The sequence below is a fragment of the Lytechinus variegatus genome, chromosome 4, assembly GCF_018143015.1.
Source record: "Lytechinus variegatus isolate NC3 chromosome 4, Lvar_3.0, whole genome shotgun sequence".
Classification (NCBI taxonomy): domain Eukaryota; kingdom Metazoa; phylum Echinodermata; class Echinoidea; order Temnopleuroida; family Toxopneustidae; genus Lytechinus; species Lytechinus variegatus.
In genome coordinates, this window is record NC_054743.1 from 35,939,659 (window position 1) to 35,956,376 (window position 16,718).

Consider the following 16,718-nt stretch of genomic DNA (forward strand, 5'->3'; position numbering starts at 1 on the left):
GATGCTGAGATAATTATCTCGGGAAGTCGACATCTTGATAGCATAAGATAAGATGACGAGATCCCAGATCTCATCATGTCAACATCTTTTAGAAGAGATGATGAGATGACAAGATCCCGGATCTCATCATGTCAACATCTTTTAGAAGAGATGATGAGATGACAAGATCCCGGATCTCATCATGTTGACATCTTTTAGAAGAGATGATGAGATGACAAGATCCCGGATCTCGTCATGTCGTCATCTTTTAGAAGAGATGATGAGATGACAAGATCCCGGATCTCATCTTGTCAACATCTTGTAGAATAGATGATGAGATGACAAGATCCAGGATCTCATCATGTCAACATCTTGTAGATGAGATGATCAGATGACAAGATCCGGAATCTCATCATGTCGACATCTTTTAGAAGAGATGATCAGATGACAAGATCCCGGATCTCGTCATGTCGACATCGTTTAGAAGAAATGGTCAAGTCAGATGACAAGATCTTCGATCCATGATCATGTCATCTAATCATCTCTTCTTAAAGATGTAGACATGACGAGTTACGAGATCTTGTCATCTCATCATCTCTTCTAAAAGATGGTGACATGATAAGTTCCGGGATCTTGTCATCTCATCATCTCTTCTAAAAGATGTTGACATGATGAGATCCGGGATCTTGTCATCTCATCATCTCTTCGAAAAGATGTCAACATGATGAGATCCGGGATCTTGTCATCTCATCATCTCTTCTACAAGATGTCAACATGGTGAGATCCGGGATCTTGTCATCTCATCATCTCTTCTTAAAGATGTTGACATGATGAGATCCAGGATCTTGTCATCTCATCATCTCTTCTTAAAGATGTTGACATGATGAGATTCGGGATCTTGTCATCTCATCATCTCTTCTAAAAGATGTCGACATGATGAGATCTGGGATCTCGTCATCTTGTCTTTTGCTATCAAGATGTCGACTTCCCGAGATAATTATCTCAACATCTCGGTGGCACTTTTAAGCTTCCATATTTCAGCGTTTTGGGATAGCATGTATAGTCTGAGCATGATAAAAAAAAACACACTACCCAAATGAGTGCACGAGCTAGAACCGCAGGCATACTGGCTGTATACTGACCAAATCCGATATTGACAATTCAAATAAAAAAAAATAATGAAATTAAAATAAATAACAAAAAGAAAAAAACACAAATATTGAAATGTTTTTGTTTTTCAATTTTTGGGAATAAAGAGTTTTCGATTCGAAAGATGAAAAGTAAGGGTAGATTTCGAAAAAAATAATCTGCGCATGCACATTTATTTTCATATAAATACATGCATTTTCTTTGGATTGATTGCTCGTTGACTCAAAGACTCAAAGCTTTAGATCAAATGGCTTAAATAATAAACAAGTATAGGAACCTACTTTGTTTTCTTCTTAAGACTTACCTACCAAAGTAATTTTACCACGATAATTTGTTATCCAGAGGAATTATAAAAAAGCCTCCTAAATCACGATGACCTAAAACGTGCATAGTATGGAAGCTTAAAAGTGCCACCCAGTTGTTCAGAAAATCATCTTGTCATGTCTTCATCCTGTGGGAGAGATGATCCGATGACAAGATGTTGTATCTTCATGTCTACATCCTATAGAAGAGATCCGATGATAAGATCTTGGATCTTGCCATGTCTACATCCTAAAGAAGCGATGATCAGATGATAAGATCTATCTCGTCATGTCTACATCCTATAGAAGAGACGATCCGATGATAAGATCTTGGATCTCGTAATGTCTACATCATGTAGAAGAGATGATCAGATGATAAGATCTTGGATCTATAGTCATGTTTACATCCTGTGGGAGAGATGACCCGATGATAATATCTTATATCTCGTCATGTCTACATTCTATACAAGAGACGATCCGATGATAAGATCTTGGATCTCGTAATGTCTACATCCTGTAGAAGAGATGATCAGATGATAAGATCTTGGATCTAGTCATGTCATCCCGTGGGAGAAATGATCCGATGATAAGATCTTGGATCGTGCATGTCATGTCTATAGAAGAGATGATCAGATGATAAGATCTTGGATCTCGTCATGTCTATATCCTATAGAAGAGATGATCCGAAAAGATCTTGGATCCGAGATCTTGTCATCTCACCATCTCTTCCACAGGAGCTCGACATGACTAGATCCGAGATCTAGTCATCTGATCAGGAGCTCGACATGACTAGATCCGAGATCTAGTCATCTGATCAGGCTGTTGACATGACCAAATCCAAGGTCTTGTCATCAGATAATCTCTCCCACAGGATGTAGACATGACAAGATGATTATCTGAACAAAATTATGTGTGGCACTTTTAAGCTTCCATACTTGCACGTTTTAGGCCATCGTGAATTAGATGGCTTCAGTCGTTTTGACATTCCATTCGCGTTCCGCGCCTACTGCGAGAAATACAGGAAAAAAAGAAGATCTCTGCAGGAATCAACATGAGATCGAGCCTTAGGCGTAGTCAACATCTTCATTGGATAACAAGTGATTTATGTGCACGGGGGTCTCACTCTCATTAAATGACTGGACGTAGGAGTGACGACTGCATGGGGCCAACTGCTGCAAGCACTAAATGTATGATGTGTGTTGATATTTTGTTGTCGTTGGTACAGTTTGGAGGAGAGATGAGCTTACTGTCGGTCGAAGTCGGTACAAATTACGTACTCTATTTTGCTTTTCATGCCAACGAGATTTAGGGGGATTAAAAAAAAATAATTTAGGCGTTTTAACACTATTTGCATTTCGCGCCTACTGGTAAAAACACTCCCTTTTCTTTGCCGCCGATGCTGTCCACCGTCCAATGGCAATGAGCCCCCCCCCCCCTCCGCAGTCACACTGGAGAATATTCGTATGGTCATCTTCGTCATCTTTCTGTTTCTGGATCATTCTGCTCGAAATACTTTGTGCTCTCACATAGCACTCAATAAATGAAATGAATTAAAAGGTTTTTTTTTATTGTCTAGAAAATTAAAAGACATATTTCGACGCTAAATGTGGAGCAGAGTTCAAATGCATACGCCCCATTTATATGGGTTTAGAATACAGTTACGACCTTTCGGTAGAGACGAGGGTTACACCTTCACATAATTTTTGACCTTGGGGAGTTGATCTAGTGTGGGCTGACCTATTATTTTAATCAAACGTCTATATACACACAAAAAAAATCTAAAGAAATCGACCGTTCCTCCAAGGCCGGCGTCTGCATGGTCTGGCTAACAAAAGAACAGATGCTATTTAGGTTCAGGTAATTATGTCGAAGCCCTATACCTCTAATATTATATCTAATCATTTCGGACGGATTCCAGATCATTTTGCTTCGGATCAGTCTTGCGATCGACATCTTCATTCATCTCGCTGAGGCAGACAACAACATGACGTGGCAAGTAGCAATCGCTCTCCTGCTGGTGGGAGTTGGTGTCGTCTCTGCATCTCTCGGTGACCAAAACTTCCCTGGGTGTTGGCTGAAATGGACCAGCGATCGCCCCCGACCCGCCTGTGACTGCAGTAAAGCATCGGGTAGAGACTCGTGGGTTTATGGTGCAGATGGCTCCTTGACGTGCTGGGGTAACCCAGGAATGGTGTACAAGTAAGTGTTGTCTTTACACATTTTTGTCAACAAAATTCAACGCTATATGTAGAGTGCGTATCAATAAAAACTTGACGTTTTGGGGGGAAAGATGTCAAAATCATGCTCCTTAACATTAAATATATTTCCTATTTATTCATAATGTCCATTTCTCTGTTTTGTTTCTACTACTGCGTTCAAAATAATATAGGCCTACAATACATGATATCAAATGTGCTTAAATAATTATGTAATATACAAAATATTTATTCATATTGATAAATATTTATATTTATATATTGAATATTTATTTATTAAATAATCCTTTAAATATTTATTTATATTCATATTATTAATATAGTCATAATGAATACAACATATAACGATGTTAGCATAAACTTCACTTACTAATAACAAAAAAGACATATTAATTAAAGGGGAAGTACACCCTAACGAAAAGTGTGTTGTAAAAATAGAAGAAAAATAATATTACAAAAATATTCGTAAAGGTTTGAGGACAATCCAATAAAAGATTAAGGGAGTTATTAAAACTTCATTTTTTGATGTCATAAACGAGCATCTGCCCCATATGTCATAATGCATAGATTTCAGTGTTCAATGGTTCATGATGACCTTATGGATTTTTCTTTTCTTTTTGTGAATCGATTTGTGTATTAATATACTAAATGTATGATAAAAAACATTTTCAATTTTCTTTACCATACAATATGTAGGAAAGCTGCTCGCATTATGACGACACAAATCAAATGATTAAAATTCCAATAACTGTTTTGTTCTTTGATTTTTCCTCAAACCTTCGTCAATATTTGATATAATTTTTACAATAAGTTTTTGTCAGGGTGAGCCTCCTCTTTAATTAACACAGGAGACCATGAAAAACCTAAGAAAACTAATAGGGGGGACACAATATCAAATGCCCCCATGCCCCTACTATTTTGTTCACATCATTCACACTCGAAATAATACGTATACTTTGAACTGAATGACCTTACATGTTGGGTGATAACCTTTCTTTTTTTTTTTTTGCTTGTCCTTTTTATACCCACTATTTAATATAACCCCTGCTATAATGATAATAACAATTAAAACAATTATTGAAGGGCGCTTAATAAGGGTCATTTTAGCGCTCAGCTTTCTGTCTATCTACTATAAATTACAGGAAAAATAAAAATGTAGTCTTATCAAATTCATTTTTTAAAGAAACAAACGGAACAAAACTAAGATGTGCACCCCCGTATACACCAACCCACAACTGATATCTAGAGATAAAAAGAGGGCCTTAGCAAGGTCTTAAAGTAGTTTTGTCTTGTTCTGAGAGTTATCTTGTTTTTGTTTTTTTTTGTTTTTTTTATATATATATATATATATATATATATATATATATATATATATATATTCAGCAAGTCTCCGTAGGCAAATAGCAACCATTGCGTCTTCCCCCCCCCCCCCTCTCTCTCCTTCTTTTCCTTTAGGGAGATTCACATTATACAAGCTATGCTTTTTAGTGAATCTCCCATTTCCACAGATACCCTTTTTTCTATTTAAATTATAAATTATAATTTGTCTACCAAATGCACCATATATTTTTTGTATATATCTTTAAATGTTAATTATCATGGATGTTTTTGAATATGATTATAATGTTAATGATTTGTATCGTAAACATTTGTTATAAAGTATGAAAACAATTTGTATCGATTTCTGTTGGAAATAAATCTAAATCTGAATCTGAATCTGAAGTGATCCAGGGAGTTGGCATTATGGATGTAAGATTGGATTTGATCACCGTAACTATTTTGTTCGGAGTCCGAGAGTGAGCTGCAAGGTTGTTGAAGAACGAAGTGGTCTGAGTGAGCTAGGAGAGCGGAGAGAGTTGAGGTTAGAGAGATATTCAGGAGCTAGGCCACTAATGATTTGATACGTCATGAAAAGAACGTTTTAAATGATGCACTGATGTATTCGAAGCTAATAAAGATATTCCAGAATTGGTGTAATATAGGTGAAGATTTTCTTAAAAGAGTAACAAGACTTGCAGCGGTATTTTGAATGCTTTGTAGTGGGCGTAAATAAGGACTTTTCGCAAATGCCAAGGGAAAACTCCATGCAACGCGTCGATTCCATTGAAAATGTAAGTAAATTACAATGAGGAGCTGAGAGGCTTTTGTCGAAAGTTGGTGGACTGGGACAGCAGATCATCCGAAGATTTGCACCGGACGTACAATTGTAAATGTGTCGTTGCCCAGAGTCAAGAGATTTCGATGCGTTCCTGGTCCACCACTTTGGACAAAAGCCTCTCGCTCTCCATTGTGATTCACTTGCATTTTCAAAGGAATTGGTGCGTTGTAGAGATTGCCCCCAAAGTAAATGCGAAAAGTCCGAAATGTTGGAATGGGATTCCAGGAAGATCAGAATTGCAGTAATCAAGGGGGGGGGGGGTGCAAAAGCATGGCCAAGTTGTGGTAGTATGGTCGAGTAGCCTCCTCATTTTTCTAATCTTGAATGCAGACTTACATCACCCCAAGATCCCTTACCAACTTACTTCAGATCAAAGGCTTGATATTAGTGCTACTTGCTATAACTATAACATTTAAAGGATTTTTTTAGTTTTTTGAGTAAATATAGTAAAATAAAGTTTGTGAAGCTACAGTGTCACAACACTGGAAAGCAGTAGTGTTTTGGACGGACGAAATGTTCAATCTCTAGGTTGAGGTTGAAGTTGGAGTTATTATTATTGTTATTATGTTAAATTGGCTTATTACTAGTAACTTTTAGATTGCTATAACGTCACTACATTATTTTAATTTGAATCGTTTTTAGTTCAAATGGAAACTTGCAATAGACGCAAATCAGGATTTCAGTATTCATACCTGTTTGATGGTTGAGACTTTCATGGTTGTAACGTTTATATAAAATGCTTTTACATGTTTTCCCCCGAAAATCATTATGCGCCGGGCTTAAAAAAACGCACGATTCAGTGACAACCGGTTTTTGAAATAAGCGTCCATTGGGCCAGGACTAGGACCGGGGACTAGGACAAGGAATATTGTAATATTGAAAAGGCACTTATTCCGCAATGCGTTCTGTATCTGCCATTGCGAAACTCTTCATGGGAAAAGGTAGTGAACAATGGCTGCATTACTAACGTTCGTAAGGGGGGGGGGGGATAAGTGCTCCCTGACGGAGAAAAGAGTAAAAGCTGGAAAGAGGAAAATAAATAAGTATAGTACATATAACTATTCTTGCTTCTCTTCGTCCTTTTCTCCCATTCTCCCTTTTATTTCTCCCATTCTCCCTTTTAACTCTTCATGGGGAAAGGTAGTGAACAATGGCTGCATTACTAACGTCCGTAAGGGAGGGGATGAGTGCTCCCTGACGGAGAAAAGAGTAAAAGCTGGAAAGAGGAAAATAAGTATATTCTTGCTTCTCTTCGTCCTTTTCTCCCTTTTAACTCTTCATGGGGAAAGGTAGTGAACAATGGCTGCATTACTAACGTCCGTAAGGGAGGGAATGAGTGCTCCCTGATGGAGAAATGAGTAAAAGCTGGAAAGACCCAACAAAATAGAGTACATATAACTATTCTTGCTTCTCTTCGTCCTTTTCTCCCATTCTCCCTTTTAACTCTTCATGGGGAAAAGGTAGTGAACAATGGCTGCATTACTAACGTCCGTAAGGGAGGGGATGAGTGCTCCCTGGCCGAGAAATGAGTAAAAGCTGGAAAGAGCCAACAAAATATAGTACATTATAACTATTCTTGCTTCTCTCATTCTCCCTTTTATTCTCTCTATTTCTCTCATTTTCGTCACGACGTTTACAGATTCAACCCAGAGTTACAGACACGTTCTGAAGCCTCGAAGGGCTGCAACAACTGGGATGAAGCTGTGTGCGAGGGCGAATACTTGGGTGGAGTAGACCAAGGGCTATGGAGAACCGGTTTGCTGAACATCCAATTTGAAAACGAATTGGAAGGGGGTGTCATACCTGCCCTCGAGAAAGCCTGCATCACTCCAAAAACAAACGGGTACGTGTGGTTCTGGGTCCGCAGGATCGACTACGGCAAAGTGTCCTTCGTTGATGGGTCAAGTACCAAACAAAGCGGCGAATGCTTGGCTATCAGGGTCGGTAACGATGGTAGAATCTACGGCCGGTATTTCAGTTGCAGTGAGAAGCTACCATCCTTCATTAGGATCACACCAGTACAAAGTCACTAGAGGAACCTATCTGAAAATGAAAGGCGATTGCCTTGACCAACCATAGACACTCTTTCTCAATTCGAAGTAAAGTGTTATGCGAATGAATTCTCCAGGTCTTAGTTAGCACAGGGTCTTCCAAAAAGCAATATACAAGATTAACGTATATACATTCACCATGTCGGCCTCTGTTAATGTTACTGTCGTTTATCATGTTAAGGCTAAACTAATTACAGAAAAACTGATAAATGGGCATCACGAGTTCATCCAAAAAATGACGGGCAAACATTCATGACATTGGTCTATACGAAAGTCTGAATAAGAATCGATTTGACCTTTGCTATTTTGTACAGCCTGATTTTTGTGTGGCATCTAATTCCGGGAGTAATATATCATTTAATTAGGGACTGAGATTTAGTTCATTTCAAATACGAACATTGCATTCCCGAATAAAGAGCTGTTGAAAACATGACAAAAAAAATCCCCCCGTGTTATAAAATAGTACACGACACTAGTTTGACCGCCATTCATAACTATAGTAGAAATAAAGATATTTCATGTTATTTTTCATGTTTTCTTGTTGTATTTTGAATGTACAATAATTATAAACAATCAGATTTCACGGTTCATGTAACATACTGTTATGATCAGCCAACGAGAGAAGTAATAAAACGGTTGGACACATATAACTGTATCTTTAAACTTTGTTTCTGTACATGTCTGCTGGGTGTTCTGAATGAGTTTGTTTTGTATCTTAAAGGGGAATAAAACCTTTGGAACATGCAGACCTTTGTGGAAACAGAAAAATCAAAGAATAAGACAAAGAAATTTTGAGAAAAATCGGACAAATGATGAGAAAGTTGAAATTGAAAAGGTTTTATTCAAAATCATTGCACGTAGCAGCCAAAAGGCTGAATTGTGTACATCTTACAGGTATATACATGTATAAATAGATGATTTAAAAACATCAAAGCTTGAAATGATTAAGAGAATATAATGCAACTTAACAAAAGAACAAATAGAAGACTAAAAGGTGGTGGTGGTGGAAGAATGCTTATTGACAAACATCGCCACTCAAATTCAAACAATAAAAACATACATTTAAACATAAAGTTACGAGCATTTGAATATTGCGATCACAAATGCTATGGAGATCCTCCCGTTGTCAATGCGACAAAGATGTGTGATGTCACATGGCACTTTCCCGTTGGTGGACTATAAAATACCCCAACATTACTCTTTTTAGCTCTTTCTTATGGTGATACAAACTCTTTATCCGTAATGAATTTTTTGAAAATTTGTATAACATGCCCTCCTATAGAAATAATACATGATTTACTGTTAGATGTGATAAAAACAGGCAGTTTAAATGAAATATACTACAAAAGTACTGGGATAGTTGTTCACAAGTGACATCACACATCTTTGTCGCATTGCTAGTGGGAGGATATCCATAGCATTAGTGATCACAATATTCAAATGCTCATAAACTTCTCATTATTTGTCAATTTTTCAAGCTTTCGTTGATCTGTTTCTTTGATTTTTTATGTTTTCACACAAGCTTTCTTGTTCCAAAGGTTTTATTTTCCTTAAGGTTTGTTGTAAGGCCTGCTGTGTGAGTCTGCCCTGTTTATGAAGTCATATATGATGACTTGTCGTCAGAGACAATGGTTCACATTTTGACCTTCGAGCTTGGAGATGATTTTAATCACGCGGTTCACACGATTCTTCCTGTGACCAACATGAAAAAAAAAACAACAGACACTTGTGCCCAACGATCCTATTACCATGAAGGTGTTTCCCAAATATTATATGTATTCGTCTAGGGGCAACTCTCGATCATTTTGCTTCGAACAGTCTTCCGATCAAAATCTTTGTTCATCTCGCTGTGGTAGACAATGACATGACGTGGCGAGTAGCAATCGCTCTCCTGCTGGTGGGAGTTGGTGTCGTCTCTGTGCAAGACACTACAATCTATGATCCTGAAATGTACCAGCAATCACCGCCAACCCGCCTGTGACTGGAGTAAAGAATTCGGTAGGCTTTATGGCGAAGATGGCTTCTTGACGTGCAGGGGTAATACGGTCGCGCCCGGGGGGGGGGGCTACTCGAATTATAATGTAACATGATGCTATGTGCCACACATTATCCTATGTTCCATCTCAAGTAGATATGAAAGTGTTGAGACGATAAATTGATTTTTTTTTGTTTAAGGGTGGGGGGGGGGGATTTCGGCAGCGCCCTGAGTGAGATAGGCTCTAACCTCTTAGCACTACTACTATGAAGCTGATAGAGAAAAAAAACTCTTTCATCTCCAATTAGTTTTAAGGCAATTTAAGTGGCTTGCTTTGCAGCGGAAACAGCATTTTGCCTCAATGGGGGCTTCAAATTGGCAGATTTTTCCCTAAATAGGCAAAATATGAAAATGGGTAGGAAACTTTGGCAGGCTCCGGGGGGGGGGGGGGGGTGGCTCCAAACTCCTAGCGCTTCGTTATATGTAGCTGATAAAAAAGACTACTCTTTCATCTCCAAGTAGGGGGGTAGACTTCGATTCCTTTACACTAATTCATATGAAGCTAATAAAAATGGCAGATTTTCCCCAAAAAGGCAAAATACAAAAGAGGGTAGGCTCCAATTCCTATAGCACTTATTTATAGACAAAAAAATAATTGTTTTGTCTAAAAATAGTTATAAGACGATTTAGGTGGCTTGCTTTATTTATAGTGGATATAGGATTTTGCCTCAACGGGGGCACCAACATGTCAGATTTCCCCATAAATAGGCAAATTACTGGAAATGGCTGGGTGACTTAATGTGCTAGCACCTCTTTATATGCAAGACATAGACAAACAAAGGTTATTATTCTTTTGTCTCCAAGTCGTTTCAAATGAATTATAGTGGTTTTTCTTCATAGTAAAAACGTTTTTTGCCTCAATGGGGTATTCAGTATGGCAAATTTCCAAGAACTGAAATAGACAAAATTCGAAAAAGGGATGGGACGACAATTCAAAAAATGAAAAATAAGTGTTTGAAGAAAAAAAAGGAATATGGTTGGAATCATATCGTGTCGCCAGTAAACAAGAAATTGTAATTGATGAATGCAGTGTTGGATCTCAAACTAACGGCACATGATTATGAATAGTAGCCCATGTATTTTATGTTAGTTAAAACATATCTGAAATGTTTAGAAATATTGCCAAAATCTTCATTTTGTTATGAATAACTCCTGTTTAATCCCAGTGTGGTTTTTTGAAGCACCTTAATCTTTAACATCACAAAATCAATTTATCGTCTCATGTTTTCATATCTATCCGAGATGGAAGTCGATATTGGCCATGGGTGTATTACTATTTTGAAGGTTTGATATATATCAAATTCACTTTAATGGTACTGTAACGCTACAGCTATCACCCAGGTATATTTCGATACATCAACGGCGTATTTATGATATATTCAAGCAGAAAAATGGCAACTTACTTACTTTTCACCCTACCCTTAAAGGTTACTGATTTTCAGATGTTTTGCTATTTTATATCGTTCTTTAAAGTCGTCTGTAGAAAAAAAGTGATACCGTAATTTGAGACTACTACCTACCTAGCAGTGATCTAGAGGCAGGGGCGGATCCATGATTTTTGCGAGGGGGCACATTTTCCTGAGGAAGGGAGCACTTTTTTCCCAAAGAAAAAATTGACAAGCCTAAAAAAGTTTTTAACCCTTAAAATGAGGATATATTTCGTCCACGAAAAAATTTGACAAGCAAAAAAAAAGGTCTTCATTTTCAAAAGGGAGCACACTTAAGTTTTAAGGGCATATTTGACATTGCAATTTGATTGTGCACGCCTGATGGGGCAGGCCTGTCTGAGTGCAAGGGGATACTAACTACCTATGGTGTTCAATTTTTCTGTGGTGTGGGTTGTGCGAACTCCTTAAAAAGAGCCCCTATAATATTTTGCTCCCGGTCTGTAGAGGCTTTGACCATTCCATTTTTAGTTATATTTGGGATGGAGGAAGCACACGGGCGTGGAAGTATTGTTTTTGTTGAAAGAAAATTGTCCATGTAAGCGGGGGTTTGTATGCTATAACAGTTACCTAATCATATCAAATGTAAGCAAAGTCAAACTTTCTTTAAGCTTTTATATATGTATATATACTTACTTTTTTGTTGAGTTTATATATATATATACATATATATTAAAGGAAGAGGGCCCTTTGCACAACGTGTAGTGCAGCGCGTCATGTTCTACGTATAGGCGTAAATAATTCAAGCATTGACGCTAGACGCAGAGCTTCCAAGTATCTCTTTTATTGCTAGCTTTCGGCCAGTAGGGCCTTTATCAGGCCTATAATGCATTGAAACAAACAAATTAGAACAAAACCATGCAAATAAAATCGTAATAACAACAAAGTAAATAAAGGGTAACAAAGGGTACATAACAGAAGGATTACACTAAGATAACAAAAAATAACAACAGAGGGAGTTCAGTGAGTACAGAACATTGAACATTGAAATTCCTTGTCCTTCCACACACCTATGTTTCCCAATCTTTTCTATTGTATTCCACCATCTCGTTTAAGTCCCCCTCTGTTGTTATTTTTTGTTATCTTACTGTAATAAAATGGGTGAAGAGACCAATGGTAGGCGTAGCTTAAATTGGTGATGCCGAAAAATGTCTCTGCCGGGAAAGGAACCCGGGCTCCCAGCTTTTTTCGGCATCACCAATTTTTCCAAAGGGTAGATAGCTCTGGGGAACCTTGATTTAAGCTACGCCTACTATTGTTGTCTTCATCCATTTCTTTCACACAATATTTAAAACAAAAAAGAGTTGCCAAAGCTGTAGTACATGTATAACTTCACACATCTGTATACTTTCTCCCATACGTGTACTGTATCAAAGCAATAGCTTTGATCCAGCTGAGGCATGGCGGCTTGTCGTTCAAAAGCCACCTTCACCCGACAAAGGAAATAATAATTGGTATGGTGTCAAAAATCTGTCTATCTGACGGTCAATCGGATCGGGGTCGCCCTAGCCACTAACCCGTCTCTGTGGTCTAGTGGTTAAGGCACCGGCGTTCAAAGCTGGGGGCCCGGGTTCGATTCCCGGTAGAGACATTTTTTTCGGCATCACCAATTTTTCCAAAGGGTAGATAGCTTTGGGGAACCTTGATTTAAGCTATGCCTACCATTGTTCTCTTCATCCATTTCTTTCACAAAATATTTAAAACAAAAAAGAGTTGCCAAATTGTAGTACATGTATAACTTCACACATTTATAACTCAACAAAAAAAGTAAGTTCCCTTTAATCAAAATGCTGTAACTTTCGAACGCGATATTTTTTTATATAATATTTCGCAGGTGGATTTCTTCGCTCATTGAGCAATTCCTCTAAAAAAAATGATTGGTTTAGTCATGCATGAGTAATCAAAGATTGAATTAAAAATGACAATTTCTTATAAAGTCTTTTTCCGGATCGTGCATAAGTACAGATTTTGGCTAAGATTGTTTGTTGCTGTTGTTGTTAATTTGATTGTGCATCTGCTGTTTTTCTATCCATCATTTAACCACTCCACACTTTTGCTAACGTGTGCTCATGGCCATGTGAGCACAATTTCTTGTGACCTGTCATCATAGGGGTTTACTAAAAATAACTCGACCAATATTAAATTTTATTCAAAAGGATGCCAATTTTAGGAAGGGCAAAATCCGTTTAAAAGATTTAAACTTTGCCTCCGTGCAATTGTAATTTGGCAACAAGATAATTCGAGCCGCGTTTTTTACCGGTGGCGCGAAATTCAAATCAAGTGTCACGCCCGAATTCAATAGGCTATCCAAAAAAAAAAAATGTGCGAACTGGTAATATTGGATATTCAGACCTAAAAGTAACATTTTAAGGACTTTTTTTGTATGAATTCATAAAGAGAATACGTGTTTCACCAATTAAAAATTGGAATGCGAAGAGTGTCCTATATATTTTTATTTTTAAGTGCGGGAAAGCACGTTTAGCAAAAAAAGATGTGTTTGTTACTATATAAAAAGCTCGAAGTGCGAGGAAACATATTTAATGAATATTGACTTATAAAGGAATGTTTTCAAGAAGAATACAATACAATTCAACCTTTCTATTATAAATTTGAAACCAAAATAAATGAACACTCATTGCATTTCTCATTTTCCCTTTTTCATCTTTGATTCTCTTTCTTTCTCCCTCTTTCCATTTTCCCTCTGATTTTTTTTATCAGCCGACGGGGGGGGGGGGGGGGCGGCACTTGTCCCCGTAGTTATACCACTGCCCCCCATCTTTAGGCCAGTGGGCATGATTGTGTATAGCTTTTCCTCGAGAAGAGGGTCCACAATAATAATGTTACACACGCATTAATAAAAAATACTGACCAGCAACCAATCAGTGCTGTTCTTTTCTATTTGCAATTCATCGCAAACCTTTGTGTTACGGAGCCCTGGATGGTATTTCATAAAGCTCTTCGTAATTTTCGAGCGTCTTACCGAGCGACTGGTTACCATTTCATACCACCACAAGATCAAGAAATGGTTACCAGTCTTTCGTAAAATCGCTTGTATCTTTAAGCCCCCATCACACTTCGGAATCAGCAGGAATCAAGCAGAAACTGGAACGAAAAAATATTCAAAAAATCTATAAATTTTTGGAGGAACTTATGAATTCACCAAACTGGAGTTGAATTTCAGTAAATTGACCAGGTGAATCATCATACACTAGTCAAAATGAACAGCAATAGAGTCGGATTGATAATTCGTGCTACATTCTTGGACATTCTAGGCGCATTCTACATTATTCTGACTGCTTTCTGCGTACATTTGAAATATTTTTGTCATTTATTTTGGCCGTCCCGAAGGTTTTGGTCATGTTCAAAACATTCGAGGGTATTTTCGAACGGTGTTCGAAGTAGATTTAATTGACCAACTGGTGGTCGAACAATCATGACAATAGTCCTTTCATTCCGGCCAATTCTGCTTGATTCGGAATAAGTATGATGTGGTCTTTACGAACAGCTTAATGAAATACCCAACAGGACCTACGATCTTCAAGGACAAGTCCACTCCAACAAGAAAAAAAAATCAAACCAGCATAACACTGAAAATGTCATCAATATCGGATATAACATAAGAAAGTTGTTATAGTTACAGTTATATGCATCCTGGTCAGTATGCAAATGAAAAAAAAAGACTGATGATGTCATCCACTCACTATTTATGTTGTATTTTATCATTTTCTCCTCATTGTCATGTAGAATTAGCATTTTTAATACTATATGGTTCAGTCAATGTGGTCCTTACTGTCAAATCTGTAAAAATGAAATACTGTATATTCAAACAATGAGAAACAGAAGAAATGTTGAGTAAGTGACATCATCGATTGTCTAATTTCCATGTCACTGAGTAGTTTTGTGAAAAAATAAGCAAAATTTTAAAATGTCATAACTTTCTCATTTTACATCCGATTTTGATGAAATTTTTAGCAATATGCTAGTTTGGCTTTTCTCTTCATTATTAAAATCAACATTTTTAAGGGCTGGACTTGACCTTTAGAAATTTCTCCAATTACCAAGTAAGAAAAATCAATCACTCTTTCTTTCATCAGCATGAAAAACAAGAGAAGCTTTCACCCCACAACCTGTTACGTACATGCACAATTTAGGCCAACCTATTCCGGATTCTGGATCCTCGCTCTTCAGAGTCTGAATCAGTTCACTTCGAATCACTTTTCCGATCAACATCTCTTGTTCATTTCGTTGTGGTAGAGAATCACTGGCGGATGGCCTGAAACGTGCATAGTATGGAAGCTTAAAAGTGCCACCCAGATGTTCAGATAATCATCTTGTCATGTCTACATCCTGTGGGAGAGATGATCAGATGATAAGATCTTGGATCTTGCCATGTCTACGCATTGGCGGCGGAAGCCAGAAAATTTAGGGGGTGTCCAACTTTAATTTTTTGGATGGACACAGGTAAAAAATTTTACAAGCGCACCCAAAAACCTAAATTTTATGAGTTGCGAACCCAAATTTTTTTGACAAGCAAAAAAAAAAAAAAAAAAAGGGTCATCAACGTAAATTTTAGGGGGGGGAAACACGTTTCAGGGGGGTCCACGTGATTTTAGGGGGGACGCAGGAAAAAAAAAAAAAGACCGTCCCCCAACTAAAATTTAGGGGGGGGACACGTCCCCCCGCTTCCGCCGCCTATGTGTCTACGTCATGTAGTAGAGCTGATCAGATGATAAGATCTTGGATCCGAGATCTTGTCATCTGATCATCTCTCCCACAGGATCTAGACATGACGAGATTCGAGATCTTGTCATCTGATCATCTCTCCCACAGGATCTAGACATGACGAGATTCGAGATCTTGTCATCTGATCATCTCTCCCACAGGATGTGGAAAAGACAAGATGATTATTAACTAGTAAATATCTGGTGGAACTTTTAAGCTTCCATACAAAGAAAAATTATTCATTTAATTGGGAATCGGACCGACTAAATTCAGAACGCTGCTTTCATCGTGTCAATTCTTTCAATACTTCTCCAGGGGCCCGTTGCATAAAACTTTTTACCTGAGAAAACTCGGGTTGTTTTTACCGGAGTTTTTGCCCTGTGCTAAAGTCAAGGCGGAAATCAGACTAACCTTACTTTTCAGTTTTTACCAGAGTTTTCTCAGGTAAAAAGTTTTATGCAACAGGCTTCAGGTAGTTTCTGATACCAGTATTTGGCCAAGCATGAAAAGAAAATCGGTGTGATCGGATTGGGAAGGCGCGAGACCATCTACACTGTGAAAAAATTGGGCAATATTTTACCCAATATTTTGCCCAACGTTGGGCCGATAGTCAACCCTACCAACTACTGGGCAATATTTTACCCAACGTTGTTGGGGCATT

At 37.8% G+C, this 16,718-nt stretch overlaps 1 protein-coding gene across 1 annotated transcript; it reads left to right on the forward strand.

Moving 5' to 3' along the window:
- Nucleotides 1-3,321: 3,321 nt before the first annotated feature.
- Nucleotides 3,322-8,501, forward strand: LOC121413941. Its single transcript, XM_041606960.1, has 2 exons — nt 3,322-3,629; nt 7,444-8,501. Exons 1-2 carry the CDS (start codon nt 3,415-3,417, stop codon nt 7,835-7,837), a joined length of 609 nt encoding a protein of 202 aa, XP_041462894.1. The 5' UTR covers nt 3,322-3,414; the 3' UTR covers nt 7,838-8,501.
- The last annotated feature ends 8,217 nt before the right edge of the window (nt 8,502-16,718 follow it).

Bases quoted from the DNA above. Each gene is read 5' to 3' on its own strand.
- LOC121413941 (XM_041606960.1), top strand. From the start codon at position 3,415: ATGACGTGGCAAGTAGCAATCGCTCTCCTGCTGGTGGGAGTTGGTGTC. The intron at 3,630-7,443 runs GTAAGTGTTGTC...CGACGTTTACAG, and splicing joins AACCCAGGAATGGTGTACAA to ATTCAACCCAGAGTTACAGA.